This window comes from Lissotriton helveticus, chromosome 1_1 (assembly GCF_964261635.1).
Source record: "Lissotriton helveticus chromosome 1_1, aLisHel1.1, whole genome shotgun sequence".
NCBI classification, from domain to species: domain Eukaryota; kingdom Metazoa; phylum Chordata; class Amphibia; order Caudata; family Salamandridae; genus Lissotriton; species Lissotriton helveticus.
This window is the reverse complement of record NC_136057.1, coordinates 1111641267-1111669219: the sequence shown is the minus strand read 5'-3', so window position 1 is coordinate 1111669219 and position 27953 is coordinate 1111641267. Positions and strand designations below refer to the sequence as shown.

At 44.9% G+C, this 27953-nt stretch overlaps 1 protein-coding gene across 1 annotated transcript in view; it reads left to right on the top strand.

Annotated features, from left to right (window-relative positions):
• Positions 1-26725, top strand: part of LOC144821562 (sodium-coupled monocarboxylate transporter 1-like) — a 310280-nt gene extending 283555 nt beyond the window's left edge. Inside the window, exons 12-15 of the mRNA XM_078678751.1 lie at positions 1049-1281; positions 6803-6906; positions 8488-8576; positions 26598-26725. Of these exons, the coding sequence (XP_078534877.1) occupies positions 1049-1281; positions 6803-6906; positions 8488-8576; positions 26598-26702 (531 nt within the window). The 3' untranslated portion in view covers positions 26703-26725. The remainder of the gene's footprint in view (positions 1-1048; positions 1282-6802; positions 6907-8487; positions 8577-26597) is intronic.
• Positions 26726-27953: the final 1228 nt, after the last annotated feature.

Sequence of the window (27953 nt, the reverse complement as noted above, 5' to 3'; positions counted from 1 at the left end):
CAGAGCCTGTCGTCGCTGAGTGAGATCACCGCACCGCTTGCTTGCGGACTGCATCACGTCGCTGCAAGACTCATCGCCGAAGCCAACGCATCGAGGAGCTGCGAGAGAGAAGATCACCACTGGTCCGCGCATCGTCGCCCCGGAGATCGCCGCACCTCCAAAGATTGTCGCATCGTGCCTTTGCGAGAACAAACTTCCTGCGGAACCTACGCACCGGAATCCATACAAGTGGCCTTCCTCCCCATACAAACCGGATTCGTCACAACACGCCCGCTGCTGCAGCGGGGCTGTCGCAAACGCCTCCCCAGGGTCTCAGGAGCAACGCATCGCTTGTTTTCCACCGCACCAGCTTCTGCTTTTGAAACTTTGTCGCAACTAAAGGTACTGTGAGCTAAACGTGATGCAACTGTGAACTTTTGACGTAACTGTGGATTATTTGATCGCAACCTAAAGAATTTTATCGCAACCTGAAGAATTTTTATCGCAACCTTAAGAACTCTTTTGAAACCATATTCTTGAACTGTGTATGTTGGATTTTGGTCGTTTTGGTCTTGTGTAGTTTAGATTAAATACCTTTATTTTTCTAAACTGTTGTGGAGTCAGTTTGTGGTGTTTTCACTGTGTTACTGTGAGTGTTGGTACAAATACTTTACACATTGCCTCTGGTTAGCCTAGACTGCTCGTGCTGAGCTACCTAGAGGGTGAGCAGGGGTTATCTCAGAGGGTTTCCTCCTTGCCCTGACTAGAAGCAAGGGTCCCTATTTGGACAGTGGTACCTAACTCTGCCAACTAGAGACCCCCATTTCTAACAATGCCCATGTTGTACAACTACATCTCAGGTCAGTTATGTAGGAAAAAGTGGCCCAATTTAACCACAAACCGATAGGTGCCAAATATTACCTCCTTCCCCATTTTTACACATTGAACAGGAAAGTGTGAAGGGCACTAATGCCTCATCTCATGCCATTTCTTTCAGTCTGAGCCACCTACAATTGATTAAATTATGAAGTTAGAATCACCCCATTCACTTATATGTTTTCTTCCTCAGGGTGCTATTGTGGGTCTTATCACTGGATTTGGTATTTCACTATGGGCTGGAATTGGAAGTCAGATTTATCCTCCACTGCCTGAGCGACGTTTACCACTGAATCTCTCAACTGCTGGCTGTAACTTTAGCCTTTATGATATGAATTCCAACTGGAACACATCTAACAACTGGACATCAACAACAATAACACCAACAACATTTACAACGTTGATGCAAACGGAAGCTATTGAAAGGTATGTCAATCAACTGACAGTGAAAGGCTATGTTATCACGTTGTATAGTACTGCATGTCAGGGGTAAGCCAGCTCCAGAATGAATGTTGTAAATGTGTATGTTGTTGAGGGTAGTGAATATGATTCTGCAGAATTCGCATCTTTCCTAAAAGAAGAGTTTTAATATTTTTTTCCAAAGCTCAACGGACTGATTTCCTCTTTTAGGAATGTGCACATGCAATTTAAAAGAGCACACAACTACCTAGAAAGCAATGGAGTGGTGAACAAAGGGAGGAATGTATAACTGGGAGTAAATGCAATTGGGGAGGATATAGGGCAAGTAGAGGGGTGCTGTGTGGAGAATGAATTGCACATCATTGTAATAGGGAGGTGGGGACAACTCAGGGAAGTAACAGAGGCCCGTAGCCCCTGTGGTGTGGGGGCCCCAAATTCTTTAACCAACTCTTCAGGGCTCCCCACATTGAGCCCAAGACCAATGAATATCTGTGTGATCTGGGAGACTACTGGTCCCACTTCACATTCTACAGGGGGGCATTATTTTGCATTATGCCACTGAGGCAACTCTAACTGAGATGAAGCATTGGGGGTAGTAAATACTCTTCAGTGGTAGTCCAGGAATTGGGCATCTTTGTATGATGAGTGTCCTCCCACCCTTTACAGATGTGGAGAAAGGAAGGACTCTGACAGATCAGATTATGCTAGCCATTGCAGATGCTTGATTCAAATTAGAACACTTAGGGGCCCATTATGAGGTCGGGCGGATTGCCCCCGCCAGGCTGACGGTAGCCACCGCCAGCCTGGCGGGGGTAATCCGCCCGACATCCACACTCGTTCCCCCCCACCATATTAGTATGGCGGGGGGGACCTCGGCGGATGGAAAGACCGCCCGCCGCTTTTCCGCCCCAGTCGCCTTGCGGCCGGGGCAGAAAAGGAATAATATGGTGGCGGTGTCTATCAGACACCGCCAGCCATATTATGATGGGCATTTTTCAATGCCTTTCCGTGGCGGCAATGTCGCCGCGGAAAGACATGCGGAGTCCCCCTGCGGGGGCCCGTTGCGGGCCCCCAGGGACTCCGGGGGGGTGAGGGGTGCACATGGGGGGTACCTATGGTACCCCCTGCATGTCAATGCACAACATGACAGGCACCTTGCGGTGCCTGTCATGTTGTGCATTGAAATGCACAATGTGCATTTTTAGCATTACGGCGGGCGGTGCTTTCAGCACCGCCCGCCGCAATGCTAAAAATGCAGGAAGCGCCCGCCACTGTGGCGGGCACATCCTAATCTGTAGGATGGGACCCCAGCCCTTATGGCGGGTGGTCCCATGCACCGGAAGGATATCTTAATGGACCCCTTAATGTTCTGTCTTGTTCTTTCTGCGATTATCGATCTGAAGGTTCTCATTGCTGCTGCCGTGGGTGTTGCCCAAACATTCTTAGCTGAAGATCCTAATCTGTCCTGCCCTGTTATTTTTCCCTGGTATGGTTTTGTGTTTAAATTGTCTTGGCTATAGGTAGCACACTAGGCCTTGGTTGTGCTGAAGCTGGCAAAGGGAATTGATGGAATTCTTTGATGGTGGTTGTGCAATAATCCTTGCTTAGGCCAACTGCAGAGGAGAGTTAGCTCAGGGATGCCGATGAGCAGAACATTGGTCTTGTTGAGATAACACAGGATCAATGCTGGGGCAAAAGTTCTAAATGCTAAGAATTTGAACCTGTTTCCATAAAGTTGTTTTTACAGTGCTTAATTTGTAAAGATAAGTGCCAGGGCCCTCGTCAGGATGCCACTGCAGCTTGCACAACCTGTTGCCCCTGCCAGAGCTGCCAATGACAGCACCAACACAATACTAATCATCACACTCTTAAAAGTGTGACAATCACAGGCCACCAAAGCTATAAAAACAGCCTGGGTGGTATTAGTATTTTTGTAATTATGTATTGAATAAATAAACAACTCTTGTGCTTATTTCTAAATTTGACTGACAGAACCACTGTGTGGCAGACAGTCATAATTGTCAGTGCAGAGCACCGCAAACTGCCGGCTCAAGTTAAGCACTGATAGGTGGGCAATGCAGGTTCTCAAAGTAAGTTTGGTGTCTAGTTAGAAACCCAGGGATTTAGTATTGTCGGGGAGACACGGAGAGGAGCTGTTAAGATTAATCACAGATTCTTGTTCTTTGCTGTCACCGACGGCACGTAGGAAGTCTGACTTTGTGGGCTTCAGATGGACATAGCAGCTTGATCCTTGATTTATTAGCATGTTCTCCTGATATTGAAAGCTAGAGATTTAAACGTGGATGTTTGTAAAACATGGTGTAGATTTCAGATTTTGAAACTGCTCATGGAAAAGTGAGCTGTGTAGCACTACCATCGAGGTGCAGAAGATGGCAAATTGTGTTTGAGAACATGAAAGTGATTCCGGTTTTAAACACTGATAAACTGAATCTAAGGAGAAATACTAGGCCATATCCATTGGGCACATAAAAAAGAAAAGTAGCAAACAAATATTAATTTGCTAAAAAGTGGACATTTGAATAAATTCTTTTTTTTACAAAATCTGGAGTCAATCATAAAAAATAGTAACACACATTTTTAAGGAAGTCAGGAGTATTACGTTTAGGTGGAAGTTGGCAAATCAGTACAAGTGCATATTTGTGATGCAAACCTATGATGTCATCTGTGAAGTCATGAGCGCTACTGGTTACAAAACTAACCATAACTGGGAGATTTAAATGGTTACAATTTGGATTTTAACTGTAACATCCTTTCAACAGTAGCTGTTTCAGAGAAGTTCCAGACACAATTAGACTGCACAAAAATGATAGATGAAATGCTGAATAAGCTTGGCCACTGTAATTTCAGTTCATCGTTTTTAAGCTTATTTGTACCATTACAGGCAGGTCTACAAATAAGACACAATATCAGTGCGGGCCATAGGACGTCGCACTGGTGTATAGTAGTGTTAATATGTATCTGATCTATGCTCAACTTCACGTGACCCCACTGCTCAGGGATCGCCAACATTCAAAGACCAAAATAAATTAAAAGGAGCATTAAATTGTATGATCAATTCCGCTCAATTAGCAGCTTAACAACAAATTCTATGTCGGGTGCAAGAACTTTAACTGGAATGATTAAGATTGAACAGGGGGTACTATACCACCGAACCTACTATCTGGAACTTTCACTGGACATAGTTTTTTTTAAATTTATTTTGCATACCAAGCAGTATTAGGAATTGAGCAATAACCTAACCCTGATGAAGTCAGCAAGGACGAAACGCGTTGGCTGGGCTGATGTGCAATTGTAATAATGAATAAAAGTGGATTGAAACTGATGAACAAGACTCCTGAGGAAATTTATTGGATATTTAATCACTAATGTTTGGGGACAGAACATCACATGGAATTTGTTGTAATGCTGCTAATTGAGCAGAATTAATCATACAATTTTATGTTCCTTTTCATTTTTGTTGACCATTACAGGCAGGCTCTAATCATATGCAAGTAGTTTGTGACCTTATCGTAAAATATATATTCCAGTAAGTGCTGGGCTACAGGGAACACTAACAATCTCAGATAGTTTCCATCCTTGTTGAGCCTGGTCATTGAGATGCAACATAAGCCTTAAGGTATAAGAAATTTTAATTTCAATGAGGTTTATTTGACGATTAGTCATAAAAGCCCATAAAAACAGACACGTACATCAACAGACAGGATTAATAATAAAAATACTATTAAATCAATTGTGAGAGCTGAGGCCTTGCAGCATACATGAGTGAAATTCATTAAACTTAAGAACATTGCATTTGGCACCCCCAAAAATAGGTATAAAATATAAATGGACATAATTTAATAACAATCCACAGAGAATTACAAAATATCAGGCAGACGATATAAATTAGACAAAACACAATCATTTTTTAAAATCCTGCTAAGAGCCTACTCTAGGAAAATGACACAAAGGAATACTTTTAGGGTGTGAAAAAGATCAAATGATAAATACAATACACTGGCATTCCTTAAAGCAGTCTAGCAGATCTAGCTCTAACAATCCAAGGATCCTAAGTGCAGAACAACTGCTGTGGGTCTGCAATAGTCTACAAAATGGCTTAATCCATTTCTGTCAAGGAGTAACATAACCAGAGAAGACAAAGAAGATATGACCTGTTGTTTCTGTGTATCGCTTGCAGGTCAGACACAATAAATCATCATTATTTGGGGCCCATTTATTTGTGAATGATTTCATGGGGAGGGTGCTGACTCTAAGCCGGAAATAAAGTTTCCTGTCCAGAGGGACAGTGATGGCAACCCAGTAGAGTTTCAAAAACTACACAATTTAAGGTTTAAGAATTTCCCTTTTAGGGTTGAATCCAACACCTGTTGAGTCTCAATATCTGACCCACAGCCAGTAAGGTTCTTTTAACGTTGCTGCTGACAGAGATGTGGCAGATGAAGGGTTGTCCCACAAGGAATGAAGGCCCATGTTGAATAATATTTTTTTGAATTGCTGCAACCATACAATCTTTTTTGATCTATCAGCCTTAATTACATTCTCCGGAGCCAAACTGTAGTGGCATAAGAAATAAATCCCTGAAACGTGTGTCAGACAAAAAGGGTGTGGCAGCAGCAATTTACTTTAATTAGATATCGGATAGATGCACAGCTGCTGTTATAGTAATATTTGTGAAAAAGATTGGTTGTTATTTTATGGTGCTCCTAAAGGTGACGTCGAGGGTCCAACGGCGTCTTGAATTATAAAGTGGAAGTGAAACTAGAAGGCATCTAGTTTCATCCCTTTGAGGCACACATTTTTGTTGTCTTTCCCAATGGAAAGTGGAAGTCTTTTTTCCATTGGGAAAGACAACAAAAATGTGTGCCTCAAAGGGATGAAACTAGATGCCTTCTAGTTTCACTTCCACTTTATAGCAGCAATTTACTTGACACTGCTGCGTAGCTAAATCTGGTAGGACAATAGGGATTAAATATGTTGTGCCAAAATCTGCCAAGTGACATGCTCACTGATGTAATTGGGTGACAATGATGCAAAAGGAACAAGTTGGATCTTTCGTGACTGATGTGACTCGTACACACATTATGAGGTAACAGTAGCCACCTGGTTTTTATCAGCACCATTTTCCAGAAATCTTTCTTCTCATTCTCCTCTCTGCACCCCTCGAGGAAATGCTACTTTTTCTTTTCATTTCTTTTCATTCCAACATCACTCCTATCTTTTACGCCATTAGCTAATTCTCTGATGAACTTGCAACATCCTCACATTTTTATATTTTGTTGTGCTATATATTTATCTTCAGGTTGTCACTTAAGAAAACATAGTATGTAAACTAAGTTAGCAAACATATTACAAATTGAGACTATTAGCACAGCCTTGAAAGATTTTGAGTGTTCGCCACACATGTAAATACACATTTGCTTTGTAAAGTGAAAAGAACACGGATTAAAATATATTTGTGTTAGAAAGGCAACCAAACTAATATATTTCAACTATTTGTGTTTTTCAGACCTGCCATCGCAGATTATTGGTATTCTATATCATATCTTTACTTCAGCACCATTGGAGCATTAATTGTTATTATTGTAGGAGTCATCGTTAGTCTATTAACAGGTAAGTGTTTGCTTTATTATTACTTTAAGTTTTTATAAAGCTCAGTGGGTTACCAAGCAGCTTCTTGGTGCTCTCAGATTATTGATTGGCCACAAGAGCTGAGAACATGAGGAAAGTGTACGTTTGGTGAGGGGTTACCATGGAGTTAACATCACGGTGTTTAGGTCTAGATGGAGAGACAGCTGGGTAGATAAGACATTGGAGTATCGTTGGCTGTGACAGAAAATGTATGCAGCAGCCAAAGGACTCTGGGAATTTAGAAGAGACAGGCAGTTGATGAAATCAGGTGCAAGGATAGCCTGTACACAACAAAGGTCTGGGTTAGAAAATGGGCACTGTTGTTAAACAAATTGTTGAGTTAGGCAAAGACACAGAGGTTCGCACTGTTTCTGAGCCTTGTGATGGTGTACACCCCACCTGCAAGGGTCCAATGTGCTGTCATTCTGACAGAAAAATGCACCTGGTCACGTAGACTGTGTACCTCGTGAGTTTAAATGGTTAGGACAAAGTCCATGTCAGAAGTGAACAACAAGTGCTGGCAAAGGCAATAAAGCGCATTTGAAACATGCTAAAGGTGATGAAAAGATTTGTCTAACCACTAGCAATCGCTAAGGGTAGCATCCCAACCCATTGTTCCTTTGCTCACCGTGTCCCCTCAGTTTGGAATCAGCCACATGCAAATCACTCTTAAACCTGCTCCTCATGGGAACAGTCCAGCCTGAAATGCCAGGCCTTTTCCTCTCTAAACCAGAACACAAGCAACCAAGGACCGGTTTTGCCATAGTTATGGGATCATCAGCAGGATATTTTGCATTAGAGATGAGACAAATGCTATCTTGTAAGCTAACAAAAACAGATCTCATAGCCTAGGAACTACTGAAGACTTCCAGACGGCTAGACACAACAACAAAGTGAAAAGTATCCCTTTAATGAGAAGGAGAGGAGGGAGGTCCAGTTGTGAGCAAGAGTATTTTTAAGTATTTAGCTGATGACGTGATCACTATGGAAAAGAGTGGAAGAATGTGGGACAATACCACCTGTACCCAATATAAAATCTGTATGAGCAGTGTTATATAATTTCCTTGCATGCGTGGGATGAAGGAACATTGGGGTTATCCGATGTAGCGCCCATAGCATGGTGTGGATTAGAACAATCGCATCATACAAATCATACAAAAGGTGATGAGAAGAATACTTGCAAACAGTCCAACCACTGGCAATTACTCAGGGTAGCATTCCAACTCATCAATTTTCACCCACTGTTACAATCCAGACACAGGCTTGCCTTATGCATATCAGTACAGACTCTGATGCTCATGGGGACATTTTGACCCGATTTGCCAGGTGAAGCCTCTTTCGGAAGGGACCAAAAGCAATCCCAGACCGGTTTCGTCCTTGTTAGACCTCGTTAGTGGGTTACAGCAAATTAAATACTTCAGAAATACAAAATATTGTCAATGCCAGAATATCTGCAAATACACCAAGCACGTATTAGACGAACATAGCATGATCTTTGAAAGAAATATGTGGAAGTGCCAGGAATATTTTCTGATTTTCTGTTTTGTACTCTTCCATGTTTAGGAGGGACAAAGCAACATATAGACCGGAAATTCCTTCTTTGTAGGGAAGATTTGTCTTTAGACATCTTCGCATGCTGTAAAAAAGAGAAAGTAAGTATATCAATATCAAATTGCATAATTAATTACTCTAATTATAAGAATTGTCTTTTTTTTTTGTTTTGACTGTAAAATAGAATTTCCTGAATTGCTCCTCAACATTTCTTTGCTTACCAAATGGTAAGAATTCTAGCATGTTGCAGTGCCAAAGTCACTAAAAGTGTCGCCCAGCCTACTCACGAGGAGATGTTTCACATATACACCAATTATGCTAAACACTTGGTAGACAGAGGTGTTTTCAGACTCTAGTATTTTGATTATGTCCACTACATCAGTCATGTGTTCTTTTAAAAACTTATAAATAAGAACAGGAGTGTGACCCATAAACCAATCGGGATTGGGGTTCAAAAGTTTAAAGGAAAGACAGTATCCCAACAGGTATGAATAGAAAGACAATTTATATTGCATGCACAAGGCATTACAACGGTCAGAAAAAGGAGACACTTATTCACAGGAGTTTGAAGTCCAAAAATGATCTTTAGTCTCTTAATATTCAATTCATATCAAGACAAATTCATGCGACAGGGAATATGTACAGCACGTGAATAGACAATTCAAATGACAACCGATAAAACTTGGTGCTCAATATATACAAGTGATAAGTGGCGACGCAAGTGAAATAGGTGAACAGCGATAAACGGCGCAAGGTGAGCAAGGTGAAATATATACACAGTGACTAGCTCAACAAGTGACTAACAGTCAACGACTTCATGTAATATAATTCGCAATTTTTTGGTTGGAGTCACAGCGGAATGCGCCTGTAATTTGCGCTGTGGAGTCGACGGCGTTTCGGTCCTTAGTGAATGCAGACCATCATCAGTACTGGGTTGTCTCGTTTGGAGTGCTGTAGGCAGGAAGAGCTCGAGTCCTCATCCGAGGATCTGGCACGGAGTGATCTTTGCCTCTAGATACTTAATCTTCTAGGACGGTCACAGGAGAGAAACTTCGTGGACCGTAATGCCGAGTGGACCGGAGGACCTGATCGATTACAGGAGCCTGTCACGTAGTAAATACGCGTCGGCAGCCAGCCAAGGGTCAGGAGGCCAACAGATAGCGTCCGAGTCACAGCCGACGCATATTTACTACGTGACAGGCTCCTGTAATCGATCAGGTCCTCCGGTCCACTCGGCATTACGGTCCACGAAGTTTCTCTCCTGTGACCGTCCTAGAAGATTAAGTATCTAGAGGCAAAGATCACTCTGTGCCAGATCCTCGGATGAGGACTCGAGCTCTTCCTGCCTACAGCACTCCAAACGAGACAACCCAGTACTGATGATGGTCTGCATTCACTAAGGACCGAAACGCCGTCGACTCCACAGCGCAAATTACAGGCGCATTCCGCTGTGACTCCAACCAAAAAATTGCGAATTATATTACATGAAGTCGTTGACTGTTGGTCACTTGTTGAGCTAGTCACTGTGTATATATTTCACCTTGCTCACCTTGCGCCGTTTATCGCTGTTCACCTATTTCACTTGCGTCGCCACTTATCACTTGTATATATTGAGCACCAAGTTTTATCGGTTGTCATTTGAATTGTCTATTCACGTGCTGTACATATTCCCTGTGGCATGAATTTGTCTTGATATGAATTGAATATTAAGAGACTAAAGATCATTTTTGGACTTCAAACTCCTGTGAATAAGTGTCTCCTTTAATCTGACTGTTGTAATGCCTTGTGCATGCAATATAAATTGTCTTTCTATTCATACCTGTTGGGATACTGTCTTTCCTTTAAACTTTTAAAAACTTAAGCATGCAGTAAACTACACTTTTTCACATTACTATCAATATGTGACTAAAGATCATCACATGTCTTGCCTTTGGCATCATCACTAAGCAGAAAATCTATAAACGGTCACCAAATGGATAATATAGCAACCACAGCCTCTAAGACTGAGAACTACTGACTAAATGATACAGTTAGGAGGATTCTCTCTTTGATACCACGCAAAGCACAAAATGAGAAATATTTGCATTTTAGTTCCTGGGCGTTACGAAACAGTGCACCAGAATGGACTACAAAGTCAATAGCATTCTTCAGTAACTCTGAAGATTGTAAAGACACTTTCAGCATAGTGACAAGGATCTTTTACAGGGAAGCACTTCAGTTCTGGTATCGATTTTGACAGGTCATCTTATAACTTTTTCATAAAAGTAGCTGAATTAGTGCAAATACAAACAATTTCACATCAATCTTTATTGAATTTGGTAAGAACTTTTTGCTGCAGCATTCCAAGTGACACTGCATTCCATGTTTACCAAACATCTGGTGTCATGTTTTCACCGCTATCTTTTCACATATACCTGCCACTACACATTGCACTGAATGTTTAAAGCATGGGATGTTTGGCAATTCACCTACAATCACTAGTGACTTGCTAGAAAAGGGGGCTGTCCCTGGGTAAATGTGATGGTGCATATTGGGAAAGATTCTTAAGAAACCATCCAATTTTACTGATCAGTGAAATCAAATGTAGTCAAAATATCAAATATGATTTTGATATTTCCTGAATCTCTCCAGTTTATAAAATAACTAAATAAGACCTAAACATGCTTCTAAACACTGCATCTTTAGACCAAGTACCACACAACTAAGAAAAGCAGAAGGAAGAAGAAACAATAATTTAGTGACATCCCTAAACAACAAACCACAAGCAGAATGTTAGCCCAGTCTTTCTTGCTGCAGCCTTGTATAACAAAATTACATTGTATTGGCCCCTTCAGGAAGAAATAAAAATGACTCTTTCACTCAGTTTTTTCACTGTTTTAATGGCACTTAGTTTGTGGTTGTGAAGGTGTTTTTTCAGTGTTTATATGTTTACACTGGTGATGGCTATTTTCCTTTCGGTGGGTTTTTATCAGTTATTATAGGTTTAAACCTAAAACCAGATAGCCTATTTTTAATAATGTAGGGGGTGCCCATGAGGTGCCGCCTGCACCCCGGGACTACCACCTCCTCAGGAGAAACATAAGTAAAGTCATGTGGGGGTCCCACAGAGCCCCCCCTGCAGCCCAGGGGACCACCACCTTCCCAGGGCAATTGATTACAATTAGTGTAGGGGAGGCCTGTATTGACTCCCCCGCAGCCTCAGGGACTGCCACCTCCCCTGGGCTAATGTAATGGGGGGCCTCGCTAACCCCCTGCCCCAGGGACCACCATCTCCTCTGGGCTTTTTAATTTTGACATGGGGGCTTCGCGGACCCCCGGGCCACGGGGACCACTACTTCCCTGGGCCAAACATCTTTTTAAGTAATGGGAGGAGGGATGCATGGCCCCCCCTCCCAGGCCATTCTCAGCCCCAGGGACTGCCACCTTCAGGGGCAGGCCCTTAATCAAGGAAGAAGGGGGCTGCGTGTCCCCTCCCGAAGCCATACATGGTCCTGGGTACCGCCATCCCACCAGGGCCAGCTCCTGCTATGTCCCAGGCTATTTATTATGGCTTGGCGGGAGCTTCAACGCTCACCCCAAGCCATAGCAAACTGCACTCACATTCAGCAAACAAAAGCATTGAAAATGCTCTTGCTTACTGGAAGTGAGCACAATTGTTTTGGCATAGAGGGAGCTGTATGTTAGCAGCTCCCTCTGGGTCAAAGCAATGCCGGCTTTTGCAGAAGATGAGGAGCTGGCAGGGACCGTGAGGGGGGCCTTGAGGCTTCCCCCACCGTCCCAGCCGTGAGTGGATGCCCTGGAGGCACCCACTTTAAATGACCAGGCCTGAGAATGTGGTCCCCAGGGTCAAAATTGGCCCAGGAGGTAGGGTACTCACCCCCCTCCTTTAATTTTTTTAATTTTTTTAAAAGCCACCCTCCCATTATAGAACAAACAGACCAGCAAGTCGCCGGAGCCCCCATCCCCTTTCTGCACCACTCTGCAAATGCGCCTCTTGGAGCACAACTGGTTGAGGGAGGAAGTCCCCTTGGCTGCAGAGGGTCCACCACTCTGCAGATGTGCCTCCTGGCACACTGCTGGTAGGGGGATGAAATCCCCTTGGCTCCAAAGGGTCCTTGGGGGTCATCCAGTCCTCCTGTTACCTGTAAGTAGCCTCACAGAGCGCGATTGCTGAGAGGGCTTCAGAGACCACACCCCCTTTCTCCACCACTCTGCAAATGCACCCTCTGGTGCAATCCCCGTTGGAGGGTGAAGTCCCCTTGGCTCTCGAGTGTCTTTGGGGGCCAACAAACCCTCCTGTTACCTTCCGTAAATCCCACACTGCGGGATTGCTGAGAGGTCTTTGGAGGCCATGACCCCTTTCTCCACCACTCCGCAAATGTGCCTCCAGGCACACTGCTGATTGGAGGATGGATTCCCTTGGATGCTGAGGGTCCTTAAGGGCCAACAAGCCCTCCTGTTCCCTCCAGTAACTTCGACACAGCAGGATTCCTGAGAGCTGGTTAGAGGCCCTGACCCCTTTCTCCTCCACTCTGCAAATGCATATATAATTTAAAACACCTTAGAAATTCACTTTAAAAAAACCAAAGGTAAGAGGAATGTTATAGTTAGGAAATAGAATTTGAAAAACCTTAGAAGTTCACTTAAAAAAATCTTAAGGTTACAGGTTCGTTATAGTTAGTAAATAGAAGTAAAATACACCTTAGAAATTCACCCAAAAAAACAAAGATTCATGGGACTTTGTAGTTAGACTCAGATTTAACTTGCACAAAAACAGTGAAATTCAGCATTTATAGTTACCTGAGCTAACTATACCTTACTTATGACCTCACATATTACATCACTCATGACAGGGTCGGTAACATCACTGATGATCATTTGATATGTCCCGGGGACCACTGCCTGCTCTTAAAAAATATTTTTACAAACACTCACAAAGGGGAAGGCACCCCATGGGGATACATTTCCGTTTACGACTGGTTTACCACCTACTTGAAGTAGGTTGTAAACTGAGAGAGTTTTGCAACCGCAAATGCAGTCACAAAACAATCACACATTGTATTGGGACTCGCTATTAGGAAGGAACGCCTTTGGCACGCCTTTTCCAAATAGCGAGTCGCAAACAATATTTTGCAAGTCGGAAATAGGTTAGTGACTCATAAAATATGGTTTGTGCATTAGGCAGACCAATTTTTCGGTCGTAAACAGGCCGAATTCCCATTTGCGACCGTAAAAAATGGTCATACATCTGCCCCCATGACACATAAAACAGAAAAAAAATCTGTTTTGCTAAAAGTTGCAAATATAAAAGGGCAGGTTGAACCTGTTAAAAATAACCAGTTAAAAATAGAGATTTTATTAACTTGAATCGAAGAGTTTTATAAAAAGGCCAAATTAATACAACGTGCAAATGTTCCAAGTTGAAAGCTGATCACAGGAGCATAGGGACAATACAGAGTGCTTATATCATGTGCTCTCAGGATAGAGCAGCTGAAGAAACAAACCCAACCTGAAGTAAGTAACTAAACTACACTGATAATTTGGCATTTCATATAGAAGATAAGACTTTACCCCAGGTACTGTTCTTACGATGACGATGTGGTGGCTTGGTCAGGGCTGTGGCTTCCCTCTCGGCGGCCACCCTTAGAAGAAAGGTCTGCCTCAACCAAACAATGACTCATTTAATGATGCTCAGTGGGTTGGAAAATAACTCCGGTCTCCCAAAGGGCACTAACATTTTCCTTGATTTAAACAAGCCAAGGAATATTGTGCATGTTATTCAACTTTATACAATCTGTAATAACTAACCTATTGAAACTTAATTCTGCCTTCAACCAGAGAGCACACCACAACAAGAGGGGTCGCAACCAAATAAAACCAGTGGCATAGCACATCCTTAGCTCTTCATTCTTTGATCCACCCTTAGGAGAGCCCTAAAAAATGTATTCTCCACCACCATTGTTGAGCCTAATTTTGTGCAACCCCCAAATCTCACAGCCAAAAATGGAGATTGGGATACGCTTAGCTTTCTAGATTTCGAGAATAATTTTCAATGGCTTTTGGCCAAAATGAGAGGAGAAATCATTTACTCCTGCACATGCCCTCTTTAGACTTCCAATGTTCTTTTTTATTAGGTGTTGCCAGTTAAGACCGGCATCTATTAAAATTCCTAGATAGGCAAAATTATCCGCCTAACTTAAAATCTGGCCTGGCTCAGAAAAAGTAGCACTTTTCAGGTTTTTTGTTCCCAGTGCTATCACATGCGATTTTTTTAAACTAGTAAGTAAATCCTGGCTGCCTATAAAATCAACAAAAAGGTCTAAAACCCCTGCAGACTTCTGGCAGTGCCGGCAATTAAAACAGCATTGTCTACATATAAAAGAGCTGGGAGTGGTCTACCCCTGACTCTTGGGACATCTAAGCCATGTACAGAAATGCTCTCTCTAGACAATTAATATACATAATAAAATGAAAGGGGGCCAAACTAACAGCCCTGCCAGACCCCCGTTCTAAGTGCAAAGTGTTTCGTGTATTTCCCATTACTACGGTAGGTGACTGAAACCATCAGCCCACAATGTAGTTCCCTGAGAAAATCCACCAAACTCTGTACCACCCCCATGGACTCAAACTCCATCTAGAGCTTTGTCCCTGTTAACCTTATCAAAGGCGGAGTTGAAGTTCATGAAGGCAAGATGGTAGGAAGCCCTTTTGGCTCAAATATATTTATTGATTGCAAGATGGAGGTTAAGATTCTGCTCCACAGTGCCCCTCCCCAGGCAAAACCCATATTGGATATCGGACAGAATGTTGTGTTCCTCTGCCCACTGAGTTAATCTCTTCAGTATGATCCTACCTATGATCTTGACTTCAACATCAATTTTAGAGATATAACAGGGAGCAGCCATAGACAACCTGGTCCAGTGTGCTGCTCTCCAGCCACTCCAGCCACTCCTGCTACCAGCCTAGTCGGCCTCATCAGTCTGCACTTCGCCACCAGAAGACGCCGGTTTGGTTCCGGGTGTACGCCACCTGCTTAAAGTACTCCAACATCCCCTGACGTCTCCTCTTCCTTTTGTGCCCATATTTTATTTTGTTAGCTTATAGTTTTATTTCTCTTTATTTCTCTTGTGCCCTCTTTTTGCTCTATTTGCACACGCTTGCAGTCATAGCACCCTCCTGCCTTTTTCCAGCTCTTGCCGTACCGTTTCCCGTCCTCCCACCTCCCTGCTAGCCTCTCCTAGGACTATAATTGCAGAGCGCTGAGTGGCCCAAATAAGCAGCCCTAGACCTCCTGGTCAAGTGTGCCACTCTCCAGCCACTCACTTTGCCACCAGAAACCAGAAGATGCCGGTTTGGTCATGTGTGGCTGCCACCTGCTTGACGGCCTCCGATGTCCCCTGACCTCTCCTCTTCCATTTGTACCTGTATTTTATTTTGTTAGCTTTTAGTTTTATTTCTTTTTATGTCTTTTGTGCCCTGTTTTTGCCCTAGTTGCGCTGAGTAACTTGCTTGCAGTCTTGCCCCTTCCTGCATTGTTTCTGCTTCCACTGTACTGGTTCCCCACCCTCCCACCTCCCTGTTAGTCTCTCCCACCTACCAGGACTACAAATGCAGGCTGCTGTGCATCCATGCAGCGGACGGGCCACCGGTGTGCCAAAGGGAAGCCTGTATGTGCCCGTTTTCACCTGTACCGCACCCAGCAGCAGGACCCCTGGCGCTCCCGCCACCCTCCGATACACTGCCAAGGAACTCCTGGGCCTGGACCCTGGATACCAAAATGTCAGATGGTTCTCCTCCGCTTCTCATTTAACCTAAGGACCCTTCATTACCGACATTGCCATGTCGCCTGCACCACAACCGACAAAGGAGCTTGCGCCTCCCTCACCAAGAAGACCGTAAATGACCTGGAAACGCTCTAATGTATCCGGCTCAACGCCCACTCCCTTTGCAAACACTCCATAGAAATCTGGGACACCATCACTACCCTTTCCACGGATGTTGCCTTCATCAACAAAACGTGGCTCAGACCCTCGTTGAACCCCGGCATCACCACTGCCACTCTCGAAGGCTACAAACTGATACACCGAGACCGCACCAACAAACAAGACTTGTAGCTACAAACTGATACACCGAGAACGCACCAACAAACAAGACTTCCAGCTACAGACAGACGTGAAGACCACGATAGGGGGCACCTTCTCCTACAGACCCCCGGGACCCCGACCAACTTTCTGCGACACCATCTACAACCTCATTGTCCCCCTAGTCATCGACTCCCACCACTATGTCCTACTCTGCAACCTCAATTTCCACATTGATGACCCCAACAACGCCAACTCCATCGCCCTCCTAGAGAACCTGAACAACAGTGGCCTCACTCAACTGATCACTTAACCCACGCACAAGGCTAGACACACACTTGACCTCATTTTCACTTCCAGCAACAGAATAAATTCAACTACGCCAAGGAACTCCCCTGGATGGTCCACGCCATCGAACACTTCACCATCTTTGATGCTCAGCACATCATCACTAAGCGTTCCCCCCCCCTCGAAACCTACTAAAAACTACAAAACAACAATACAAGCCAGCTGGCACACCCCAGAGGTCAAGACCAACAAGCAGGTGCGCCCGGACAGGTAAGTGCGTTGGAGCGATAGGGTGGGGCAGGGTGGGGGGTAGTCAACGGGATAGGGAAAATAAAAAAAGGAATAAAACCACTTACCTTGCGCTTGCTGCATCATTGAGTCCACATACTCTGGAAACTCCGCAGAATCTTCAAATGGATCCCTGACAATCACCACTCAGGCTTTCGTCACCAGCCACCTCGACTATGGCAATGCTCTCTGTGCCGTCATCTTCACCAAGCTCCTTAGAAGACTCCAGATAATGCAGAAAACTTGCTTCCCATCCAGAAGAGATGCCAGTTCAAGATCCTCATCCACACCTACAAATCCCTCCACGACCAAGGACCATCCTACATCAAACATCAATTGAGCTTCCATCATCCTTCTAGATACCTGCGCTCCTCCTTTCTAGCCCTTGCATACATTTCTTGCATCCACCACAGCAGTGGCAGTTCCTTCTCCTGGAAAAACCTGACGTTCTACCTCTGTACAACACCCTCCCTCCTAGTGGACTTCAGAAAGAGACTCAAGACCTGGCTGTTTGACTGAGGCAAGGCTCCACCAGCACCCAGATACCCCTATGGGTGACAGAGTTGCACTAAGCTAATACTGATTGATTGATTGATTGATTGATTGATTCCTGTCCCCCTTCTTGAACAGGGGTATAATAATGGAGTGGCGTCATTTCTCAGGTAGGGAACTACTAATAGAGGCATAAATGTGCTGAGTAAGGAGTCGGGCCCAGAGATACACAAACTATTTGAACAGGTCCCTGGGTACCCCATTTGCCCCAGGGGCCTTTCCTGCTGGCAGGGATGCAATGGCATCTCTTATATCCTCCCACTGTAGCGTCATTTTGGTGCCTGAAGCCAGGGACTAAAGGTGAGAGACTGAGTCTTCCCCTCTGGTATAGGACTAGTGATCCTCTAAAGCCTGGGCAGGGACTAGAACAGCTTAATCCGCCACCTGATCCCCCTTAAAAAATTGGATGATTAACCACCTTCCACAATGGGGTGCTATCCTTCTGGGTGCAGGCAAAAAAAGGTCCTCCCAGAGCTCATATAGTTTCAGCTTTCACCTATTGTGAGGTTTATTTTTTAGAGAAGTTAAAAGTACCTTGCATGTCTTAGCAAAATTATTATCAAACCATTGACATAAAACCTGGGGCACGGATCTTGCGTGCTTTTGAAGGGCATTATTAATGTAGGTACATATCTTGTCATACACTGATAACATAGTTTCATGAGGGGTCTCTGCATTCAGACACATCTGAATCTCCATGAAACAAGATGTAACTAACTTAATGACAAAAGTCTAGTCATGTTGTTGTTTATTAATCGCTGGGATGTGCTCATGGTCAGAATCCGGAAGATGGCCTTTAAATCCCCTGACAAGGCCGGAACACCATCAACTTGAACACAGTTAATCTTTTGGACCTTCTCCTTCTGGTACAAATGGGTTTTATGGACGTTTTTTCACCAAAGAATAATACCTTCAGCTCATGAGATCAGAGTGAACTGTTTTATTTGTGAAAATACACACCTCATTGTATTAATGTACTTTTATGGCCCGAGGTGGCCGAAATAAAGTTATCGAATGGTATTTATGAGCACATAAAATTCTTTGTAAATTTGCATTGATTTACAGGTAAATGTGCGCTACTTTTTCTTACTACTAAGAGATGTATGACAGGTATTTGATTTGCATTTTGCATCATTCAGTGTGCAGTGGACTGGATAGAAGACCAGCCACTCTATTGAATTATGATGAATGAGCCAACAGTGAAACACTGTATTAGTGTATGCCATAATTGCCAAGGTTTCTTAGGTGGCATACTGGGTTGCTGTTGTTGTGGCTCATATCTGCTGAATGGACAATAAAGCACAGACCAGTTTGACACTTGCCTGTCCTGATGTTCAAATTGCCTGTCAGCATCACTGCCTGCACCTTCTATAGGAGTTCTGAATCTCCAGATGTACTGGCCACATTCCAGAGCACATACTAAAACTCCATTCAAAATTAACTCACAGATGTCGAAACTCCAAAAATAATTTCTTTAGAATTTGAAGTGTATATCTGCATATTTACACCACATTCATCTTCTGTCCAGCATACGGAAACAGGAGAAAGGACAGTGTCCATCTGTCTATAAGGAGGTGGGTTTGTTATGTATTCAAATCGTACCCAATGTCCTGTCATAAACTATGCCACCAAGATACATATGTACAAAAAAAAGAAATCGCTATTTCTTAATTGGGATTTTTAACTGAATAACAATTTGGAAATTGCAGTTCCTAATGTAAAAAACCTACAAACTTCAGATGGCTATTCCTAATGAGGTCTCAAGTAGGCCTGCCACATGTAATTAGTGAGATTGGTTTCACAGTGCGACCCGTTAGGGATTACAGCCATCACAGGAATAGTGGTCTGCTGGTGTCAGCGGACCACCATGTCTGAGATTGATTTTTAGGAAAGCAATCTTTTTTTCTCTAAATGCAGCCCATTTTCCCAGTTGAATTTTTATAAGAGTAGGCCTTGGTCACTTGGGCCCTAAAATATTTGTTTTTACATTTGTATTTGGGAATTGTTACCACCACCTTTTGAGGTGTCTATAAAAAATTAGTGTTTTACAATCTTAATTCGTTTGCAAATCCTTCATACATAGCACTGCAATTCGCGATTTGGAAGGGGAGCCCAAAACAAACCCCTTCCATATACCAAATCGGTGAACACAAATTGTTATTCGGTTGCAAGTTACTGAATTGCAAATTGTGTTTTGTGCATATGAAAAAGTAATATGTGAGGCCGTAAGTAGTACATTACGGGGGTGTAAATTATAGTTAGCTTGGGTAACTATCACTGTTGAATTTCATTGGTTTTGTACAGGTGAAATCTGAGCCCAACTATTATGTTCCTGTAACCTTTGTTTTTTTCAATGAATTACTATGTTTACTAAAATTCTATTTCCAAACAATAATATCTGTGTAACCTTTGGGTTTTTTTCAGTTAATTTCTAGGTGTGTTAACTTTTAATCCTACCTGTAACCTGTCACCTTCAAGAGTGGATGTGTGAGTGACTGTGTGGGTGTCTGAATAACTGTGTGAGTGGGGTATGAGTGCCTGTGTTGGTCTGTGAGTGGGTCTGGGAGTGCCTGTGTGGGACTTTGAGTGCCTGTGTGGGTGTGTGAATGGCTGTGTGAGTGTCTGAGTGGGTGTTTGAGTGCCAGTGTGGCTCTGTGAGTGTCTGTGTGGGTCTGTGAGTGGGTGTGCGAATGCCTATGTATGTCTGTGAGTGGGTGTGTGGGTGGTGCTATGCATTTTGGGCATTTGCATACTTAGTGTATTTAAAAGGAAGAATAATGGACTCTGTTATCACAGAAGACAAGAAGAAAGAAGAAGACAAGAAGAAAGAAAGCACTCATCACAGTCATTACACATCAGATTGTGATCCAATGGATCAACAATAAATTCACCTCCATCAAGAAGAGTCTCCCATTTTGCCAAAAACATCTACCCAGCTGCAGACAGTTATGACCAAAACATGTGCATATAGTCATATATGGACCACACACTAGCCTACCTTGGGAGGGATGCCCTCAGCCTCAACCAATGAATGGGGGACGTCAGACAATAATAAAGAGCTGAAGGTGGCATTGAGTCCTGTTCTAGACCCTGCTTTTTCTGGGCTCTAATGATTACTAGAGGTTTGATTATGTCTAGTTTAGAAATGGTTACTCTTGGTTAAGGTGAAGGTAAGATGGGCCTGTTCCTGCACAGACCTTGGTGGTGTGTTTGGTGCTTGGCTGGGTAGGCCAGAGGACTTTGCTGGTTTTCATTGCATTGAGGGGCTTCTAAGAGTCTCTGTCACTGTAGCATGTTTTCTAGTCTGTCTCCAAACATGCAATGGAGTAAACCCATCTCGTTATGGAGCGCAATTGAAGGGCATGTAGTCCAGAGGGTGGAGGAGGATGTATGGGGTGGTGTGAGCTGCTGGTTCCTAATCAATGCAGTGTTGTCTTAAGGATTTGAGGGCCCTGGGCAAAACATATTTCGGGGGCCCTGTAAGTGACACATTTTTATTTTATTACCCATTTCTTAACTCAAGCCCTCATAAAGCCAAACATTACTAAAGTATGTGTTAAATTTAACAGGACCACACAAAACTGTTGAAATATGTGTTGCCTGGGACCCCCCAAACCTTAAGATGACATGAGCTATAGAGACAGAGTTGAAAGGTAGAGACAGACATGGAGTTAGAGAGGTTTGGAAAGATCATATCGTACACTGATAGTCAAAAAGACAGAATGTTCACTTCTCCAAGGGGACCCTTAGAAAGTGGGAGCCCTGGGTAATTCCCCACTTTTCCCATGCCTTAAACCATCTTTGAATCAATGGTGGCTCCTTGAAGGCCTGCTCATTTCTGCAGTGCCGCTCAATCATCAGCCAGCAGCCTATGCATACGGGAGAGCTTTACCACAAAAAGAGACGCTCTGGAGGCTGATGAAGAGGCATAAACCCATTGTTTTTAAGTTCCCTCTGCCCCTAATCTTCACTTTCATCAGCTCAGAGGCGGTCGGTAAGGCTTTTCTCCTGGCACAGGCTGAGCTCAAACCCTGGCAGGCTGTATTTTTGGGGCCACAATGTGTTTGTCATCTGTGCCCCTGTACTGAGCTCTATCTCTTCCAATTACAGTGCAGCCCCACAGCACTGTAAGTGCTGTTTGTTGGCCTGGCAGTAATGATGCTGCTGGCAGGGGTATCACAGGGAGAGGCAATGATTCGTAACCCTAGAGCTGCAGTGATACATCACTGTTCATGATGGACGCAGTCTGCTTCCTAAAGTTGGCATATTTATTTCGTATGTGTGGGCCTTACCCTGGAGACAGCCCCAGGCTAGACACAGAAAGCACCTCAAGGTGCTGAACTGGCAGTTGTGGGCTGTGCCCTGATAACACGCACGTTCAATTGGTCAGTATTTCTGACTGTTTAAGTACCGCCCATCACCAGCTAGGCCTTGTGGGACCGCTTTCTAACAAGTGTCATAGTTACCTAGCTCCCTTCTTCTCCTTTTATCGACCTTGGAAGGAGGAACCTTGAGTCGAACCTCAGCACTCAGGTCACTCACACATGTTACCTGTATCACATGCCGTAGTTCTGTCTGCCTATACATATATTTATGACGTTGATAGAGAAACGGTGTGGAATCTCCCAGGTGCTTCTGGGTACTAGCTTACAATATAGTTGTAATAAGCACCATATTTGGTTGTGTTGAGACGGGAGGCTCAAAGCTTTACATGGTCTGACTTCTGGCACTGCTGTCAACTAGCAGTTAGCAGCATGTTGGTGGGAACAGGATGGACTACTGAGGTTGGGGTAGAGGTTTAGTGATATCCTTTGTCGCAGGCACGTAGAGTTCAGAGCAGTGGGTCCTCCTGGGTCGATTACTACAGCAGCGATAAACTTAGAGCAAATACTCCAATTTGCATCAAATTCGCTGGGCCATGGCTGAGATTTGACTACCCACTCTCGTCTGTTCATGGTCGGGGGTGGATGGGTCAATATGACGTAAGACAGTCGAGTTTGTGTGCAAACCTTGTTACAAGTAGATTGCTCTAGTACAATCTTGAGAACTTGCTCCCATGTTTCTGCTATTAGAGCCCCCCTTACCTTGTCTTCTCTGGGGCTCACAGCCCAAGAGAGGGTTAACTGATCTGAGTTCAGATTGACTTGAAACATTTACACTGCACTTGAGCTGATGGATTGTGCAGGTGCGTGAATTACAAGATGGCGGGAGATGTCACAGTCATGCCATGTGTGAGTAGTAGGGGGCTGGGGCAGAAAGTATTAACTATGTGTTGAGACATGTAGGTATAGTCTGTGTTAAAATTCCTCCATTTCCCCATCCCAGAGCTGCAGATCTCATTCCCCCAGGACCTAGCCCACCCGGGGGCTATAGTCTAAACAAGCGCAATAGACAGAGCTTGCTTTTTTACGTAAATTGTGGCAAAATAAAAAGTAAATGCCTTTTTGCCCAGGTGGGGGCCCTCACGGACCCCAGGGCTAGGGAGTCAGGGTATTCCTACACATCCTCCTTTTCTTTTTGTTATACATTTTTTGGGAGACTTGGCTGAAGCCACGTCCCAAGATGGCTACCAACACTTCCTTGTTAAAGGAATGGAAAAATGAGGGATACAGCATTTTATGGCACTACTAACACATCGAAGTGTAAGCCCTGGTTCATCACAGCCTATGAATCGGATTAAACTTGAGTGATAATGGGAAATCCTGTGCTAAGCCAAAAAAACATCTCCTTGGGTAAATCATGCACCGTAGCTATTTAAACCTCTGTGTTTAAATCAGTTTCTTCCGCCTGACGCAAACCATGCAGGAGCTGCAGTTACCCTCATCTTGTGGACTGGAAACAGTTGTCTTGTGTTGTCACACCACAGTCATGTGCTGTGTGAGGCCCGTCCATGTGAGCATCCTGTCCACCCTAGGTCCTCGCCAGGATACGACCAGCAGATAAGACGGAAGTGGACAGCCCCATGGGCAGGAGATGACAGAGGTCCATGGGTGCCGACGCCTGATGCCCTCACTCCAAGGACCCTGCAGACCAGGTTGCGGCACTCTCTCAGCCGCATAGGAGGCACGGGGATTGCTGCCCCTGACCCCACAACGCGTCGGGGGTCCTCAGGCCCCTGGCTCCGCTATAGATTACCCGACCCTCTGCGCTGCTGCCGGGAGTATTCTGCTCACTCTCCCATGGCGCTGTGTAAATACGGAGCGGGACTCCCCACACATCTCGGGCCCCTAGAACAGCAGGGAGCGGGCAACGCGGTGTACACTACTGCCCACCTCGACATTTACTCCTGCAGTCCAGCGTTAGTTGGTGACCCTCCTGGAGTTCGATTACCCACCCCCCTGGAAACTGCCCCGTCGAGGAGAAAGCAGCGGGGGGCACCTTGCGATGCCTACTGCCCCCACACTGAGTAACCAGAGCTCAGTTCACCGGCTACTCCAAACGGACCCCGGAGGAGGTGGAGTGTCACTGCCCTCGCTGATCCGCCCTGCAGCATCGAGCCCACGTATGCCCAATGGTGACTGCACCACCGGGAGGAGGGCAGGTCACAAGGTAGGTCAGAACACACCAGAGGAGGGGAAGCATGACCTGCTGCCCCTCCCAGCCCCCATCAGACAGCCCACTCAGGCCTAGGCCTAGGAAACTCACGTGGGCCGAGGCCCCCCCATAGCCGCGCCAGCTGCCCTACCTCCCCCCCAAGCGAGGGGGGGAAGCGCCTCTAATGCCACTACCCTAAATGGGCGAACGGAGGCGGGGGTGCACGCTCTAAGCTGGCCCCCCCCCTCCAGCACCCACCGTGGCCAAGAGCTGGCAACATCGGCGATGCTGGCCCGAGTACGCCATTGTTGCCAACATCCCCTTCCGAGGCGGACCGCAGCCGTGGCCGGCTGCCCTGCCCTAGACCTTAACCCGATGGTGTGGCCGGGCGGCGGGAGGGGTGGTGTTGACTCACCGTGTGGCTGTTGATCCACAGCTCCTAAACTCGTCTAAAGGCGTTGAGTAGTGGGCAAAAGATGGCGTGTCCCCCGAGGCAGCGGCCGCACGTGTCCAGTGCGATGACAAAGAGGTCGTCAGCGTGGTGAGGGGGACATATATACCCCTCACCCCACCTCCCGCACCGGACATGACGCGGCACTGCCCGCGCCCAGGAGGAGACTCCCCTAGAGTCCCTGCCCATTTGGGAGGAAAGGGGGGTGTGGGCTGCCCGATGGTACTACAGGGCCGCCCTCTTGAGTGGCCTCCTGGGGTGGCCACGGGCAGCTGCATTCCATTTGCCTGCCTCTACCTAATCTCCTTCAGCTGGCATTTCGATTCCATGGAGCTATCAAACAAAGTTGCTGTGTATGGGGCCATTAAATGTGTCCCTGGGGCCAATATCCATCCTAGAGGGATACACACCTCAGGGCACTTGGTCTTCTGAAACAAGCTGTGACTCACCTTTTCAGAGGCATAACGGAGGCCCCTGCAGTCCCCGTGATTTGGCTGGGGCCCCAAGATTCTATGCTTTGGAAGGGGACCCCTCTGCCTTTAAACCATGCCATTGCATGCCTGGCAGAATGTATGCAATAACATTGAATAGGAAACATAAATTCTCAGTAAAGTCTCTGCTTCCGCAAGCAGAAAAAATACAGAAAAGCAACACTGTTAATGTAATTTCCATAGCAGAGACCCAGCAAAAGGTACTTCAGGAGCTGTATTATGGAAAGTGGCCCAGGGGAGTGTGTGCCTACTCTGTGTGCCCCAGGAGCACATTGGTATTACAGAAAGGGCCGTAGATATATTGCGCCAGCACTAGCACCACAGGGAGTTCCCACATTTGCGTGGGGGTGTAGGCCAATGCAACTGAGGGAATCCCTTTGCCTCTGCGCCTTCGCCGTATTATAGACACAAAGACAAAGAAGCTGTCAGGAGCCACACTGACAGTGCACCACCGGGAACTGTCAGTGCGCCCCCTGATAGAAGCCCTCTGGAGGGGCCCCACAGACATCCCCTTGCGGGTGGGTGCAGTCACTCACTGCACCCACCTGCAAGGGGATCTCTAATCCCCCTTAAAAAAGCAGGCGGGTTGCCGCCTGCACAGTGAAACACAGAGCGGCTGCTTCAAAGTTGCTCTGTATTTCACTCGAATAGGCTTCCCTCAGGGCAGTACGACTTCTCTGCTGCCATGGGGGCAGCTCTTTCAATATGATACGGCGCATTCTCCTTGTTTGCGCAGGGACCACCTTCTGAAAGGTGTGCCCGTTGCTAACAAAGAGCGTGCACCATATTCTGTAATATGGCCCCAGGTGTCTATGTCAGGGGCGAAATGCCGGCCCCGGCAGCATGGGGTGCCCCAATTCTTCAGGGGGGCTCTTTTGAGCACAAATCCAATGACTATCTGTGCAGTCTGGGTGACTCCCCTTATCACATTCTGCAGGGGGGCCCCATCAGTTTGCGCTACGCCACTGACTTGTGGTGGGTCTCTTTCGGTGTAAAGAGGTGGTTCTCGTTCATATTTTCACATTCAGGTTAAACTGCACATACACACGTGTTGTTATAGAGGGTTTCTTAAGACAGACCATGATATATCAGCTCAGCTTCTTTCATGTTTACGGATCCTTTGCAATGCCCCAGGTCTGCCTCACAAAAGGTTGTTGCTGTTTTCTTGCTCTATGTGCTATGCATTGCTACCAGCTGTCCCACCATCCTCTTCCTTGAGGCCATGAGTACATGGACAGTAAACGGTACAGACGAGCAGTACAGGAGACACCTAGGAATCACATGCACATCGGTATCCGAGAAAACACAACCAAACAGAAACACTTACAGATATTAATTTATCGTTTTCCTTCATTGAGTTTTATAATATCTATTTGCATTTTCATCTATAGTTTTTGTTCATTTGCTTATTGAAACATATGTTACATTTTGTTTCAGAAATATGCAGTTGGAGATTTTCATATGTCACCATATCCGGATCAGAAACAACTCGGTGGAAGTGACAACCCCGCCTTTCAACATGCTGAAGTCGATTTTAAATAAAATAAAATGCAATGGACAACTTTCCCACAGCATGATTTTTCTCTTTTATGAAAATTACATGGCATAAGAATAGTGATGTAAGGATAACTCGTGTCGTTAAATCCAAAAAATGTGGACGTCGTTTGCATTACTTGAACAAATGAGCATAGTCTGCCAATTATTTCGGTTTGTTGAAATAACTGCCATTGCAGCAGTATTTGCTTTACGTGGACCAGTGTAAAAAGCATACACTCTTATTATTATGTGCAATTGCAAACGCGTTTAAAGGGTCAGCATTTGATTGTTTCCAGTGTTGTCTGCTGCTCTTAGACCCTAATCTCCGCCCCCCTGGACAAAATGATAAAAAGACAATTTATTCATATGTAATTAACTCCCTTTAACGATATTTAGTGTCCAATGGATTCTCACTAATGTCCAGGCCTAGAACCAGTTAAATAAAGAGGCAACACAAAACAGAAGATCAGAGATTCCCTAATCATCACTCTGGCCTGTGCTTTAATCTTTAGAAATTCAACAAAATGTCTGAAAAAAGGCTGACAATCACAACGATAGTTTGTATGTCTTTGTGTGTTGTGTAGAAACTAAAAGGCAGGTTTACTGTTGTTATTGTTGACCCACTACAGTAGGCTGCTCACCTGAATAATTTGAAAGTCTTCATTTTGATTCATAGTTACTTTTGCCACAGACATTCCATAATTTTCATGACACCATCAGCATTCCATGGGAGGTCTCCTGTGCATCCAGCATGAGACATTTCACTGCTGCACACAAGAAAGACGGCACGTGATCATGTCTTGAATAAAATACTACATGTCAGAGAATAAAAAGTGGCAATATTTCAGAAGCTAATGTTGAACGCATACAAATATACCAAGGGCCAGATGTACGACCCTAAATTGCACTCGCAAACGGGCAATCAGCCCGTTTGCGATCGCAATTTAGGGCAAGGCCATGTACAAACCTCATTTGGTGAATCTGTAAATTTTATAGATTTTCAAAATTAGGTTTGCGACTCACTATTAGGCAGGGGCGTGCCAAGGGCGTCTCTTCCTAATAGCCACACGCATTTGTATGTATGAATGTTTTGCAACCGCAATTGTGGTTGCGAAACACTCGCAATTTACCACCTACTTCAAGTAGGTGGTAAACCGTTCGCAAATGGGAAGGGGTCCCAAGGGGATCCCTTCGCCTTTGTGAATGGGTCAAAAAATATTTTTTAAGGGCGGGCAGTGGTCCCAGGGACCTAAGTCA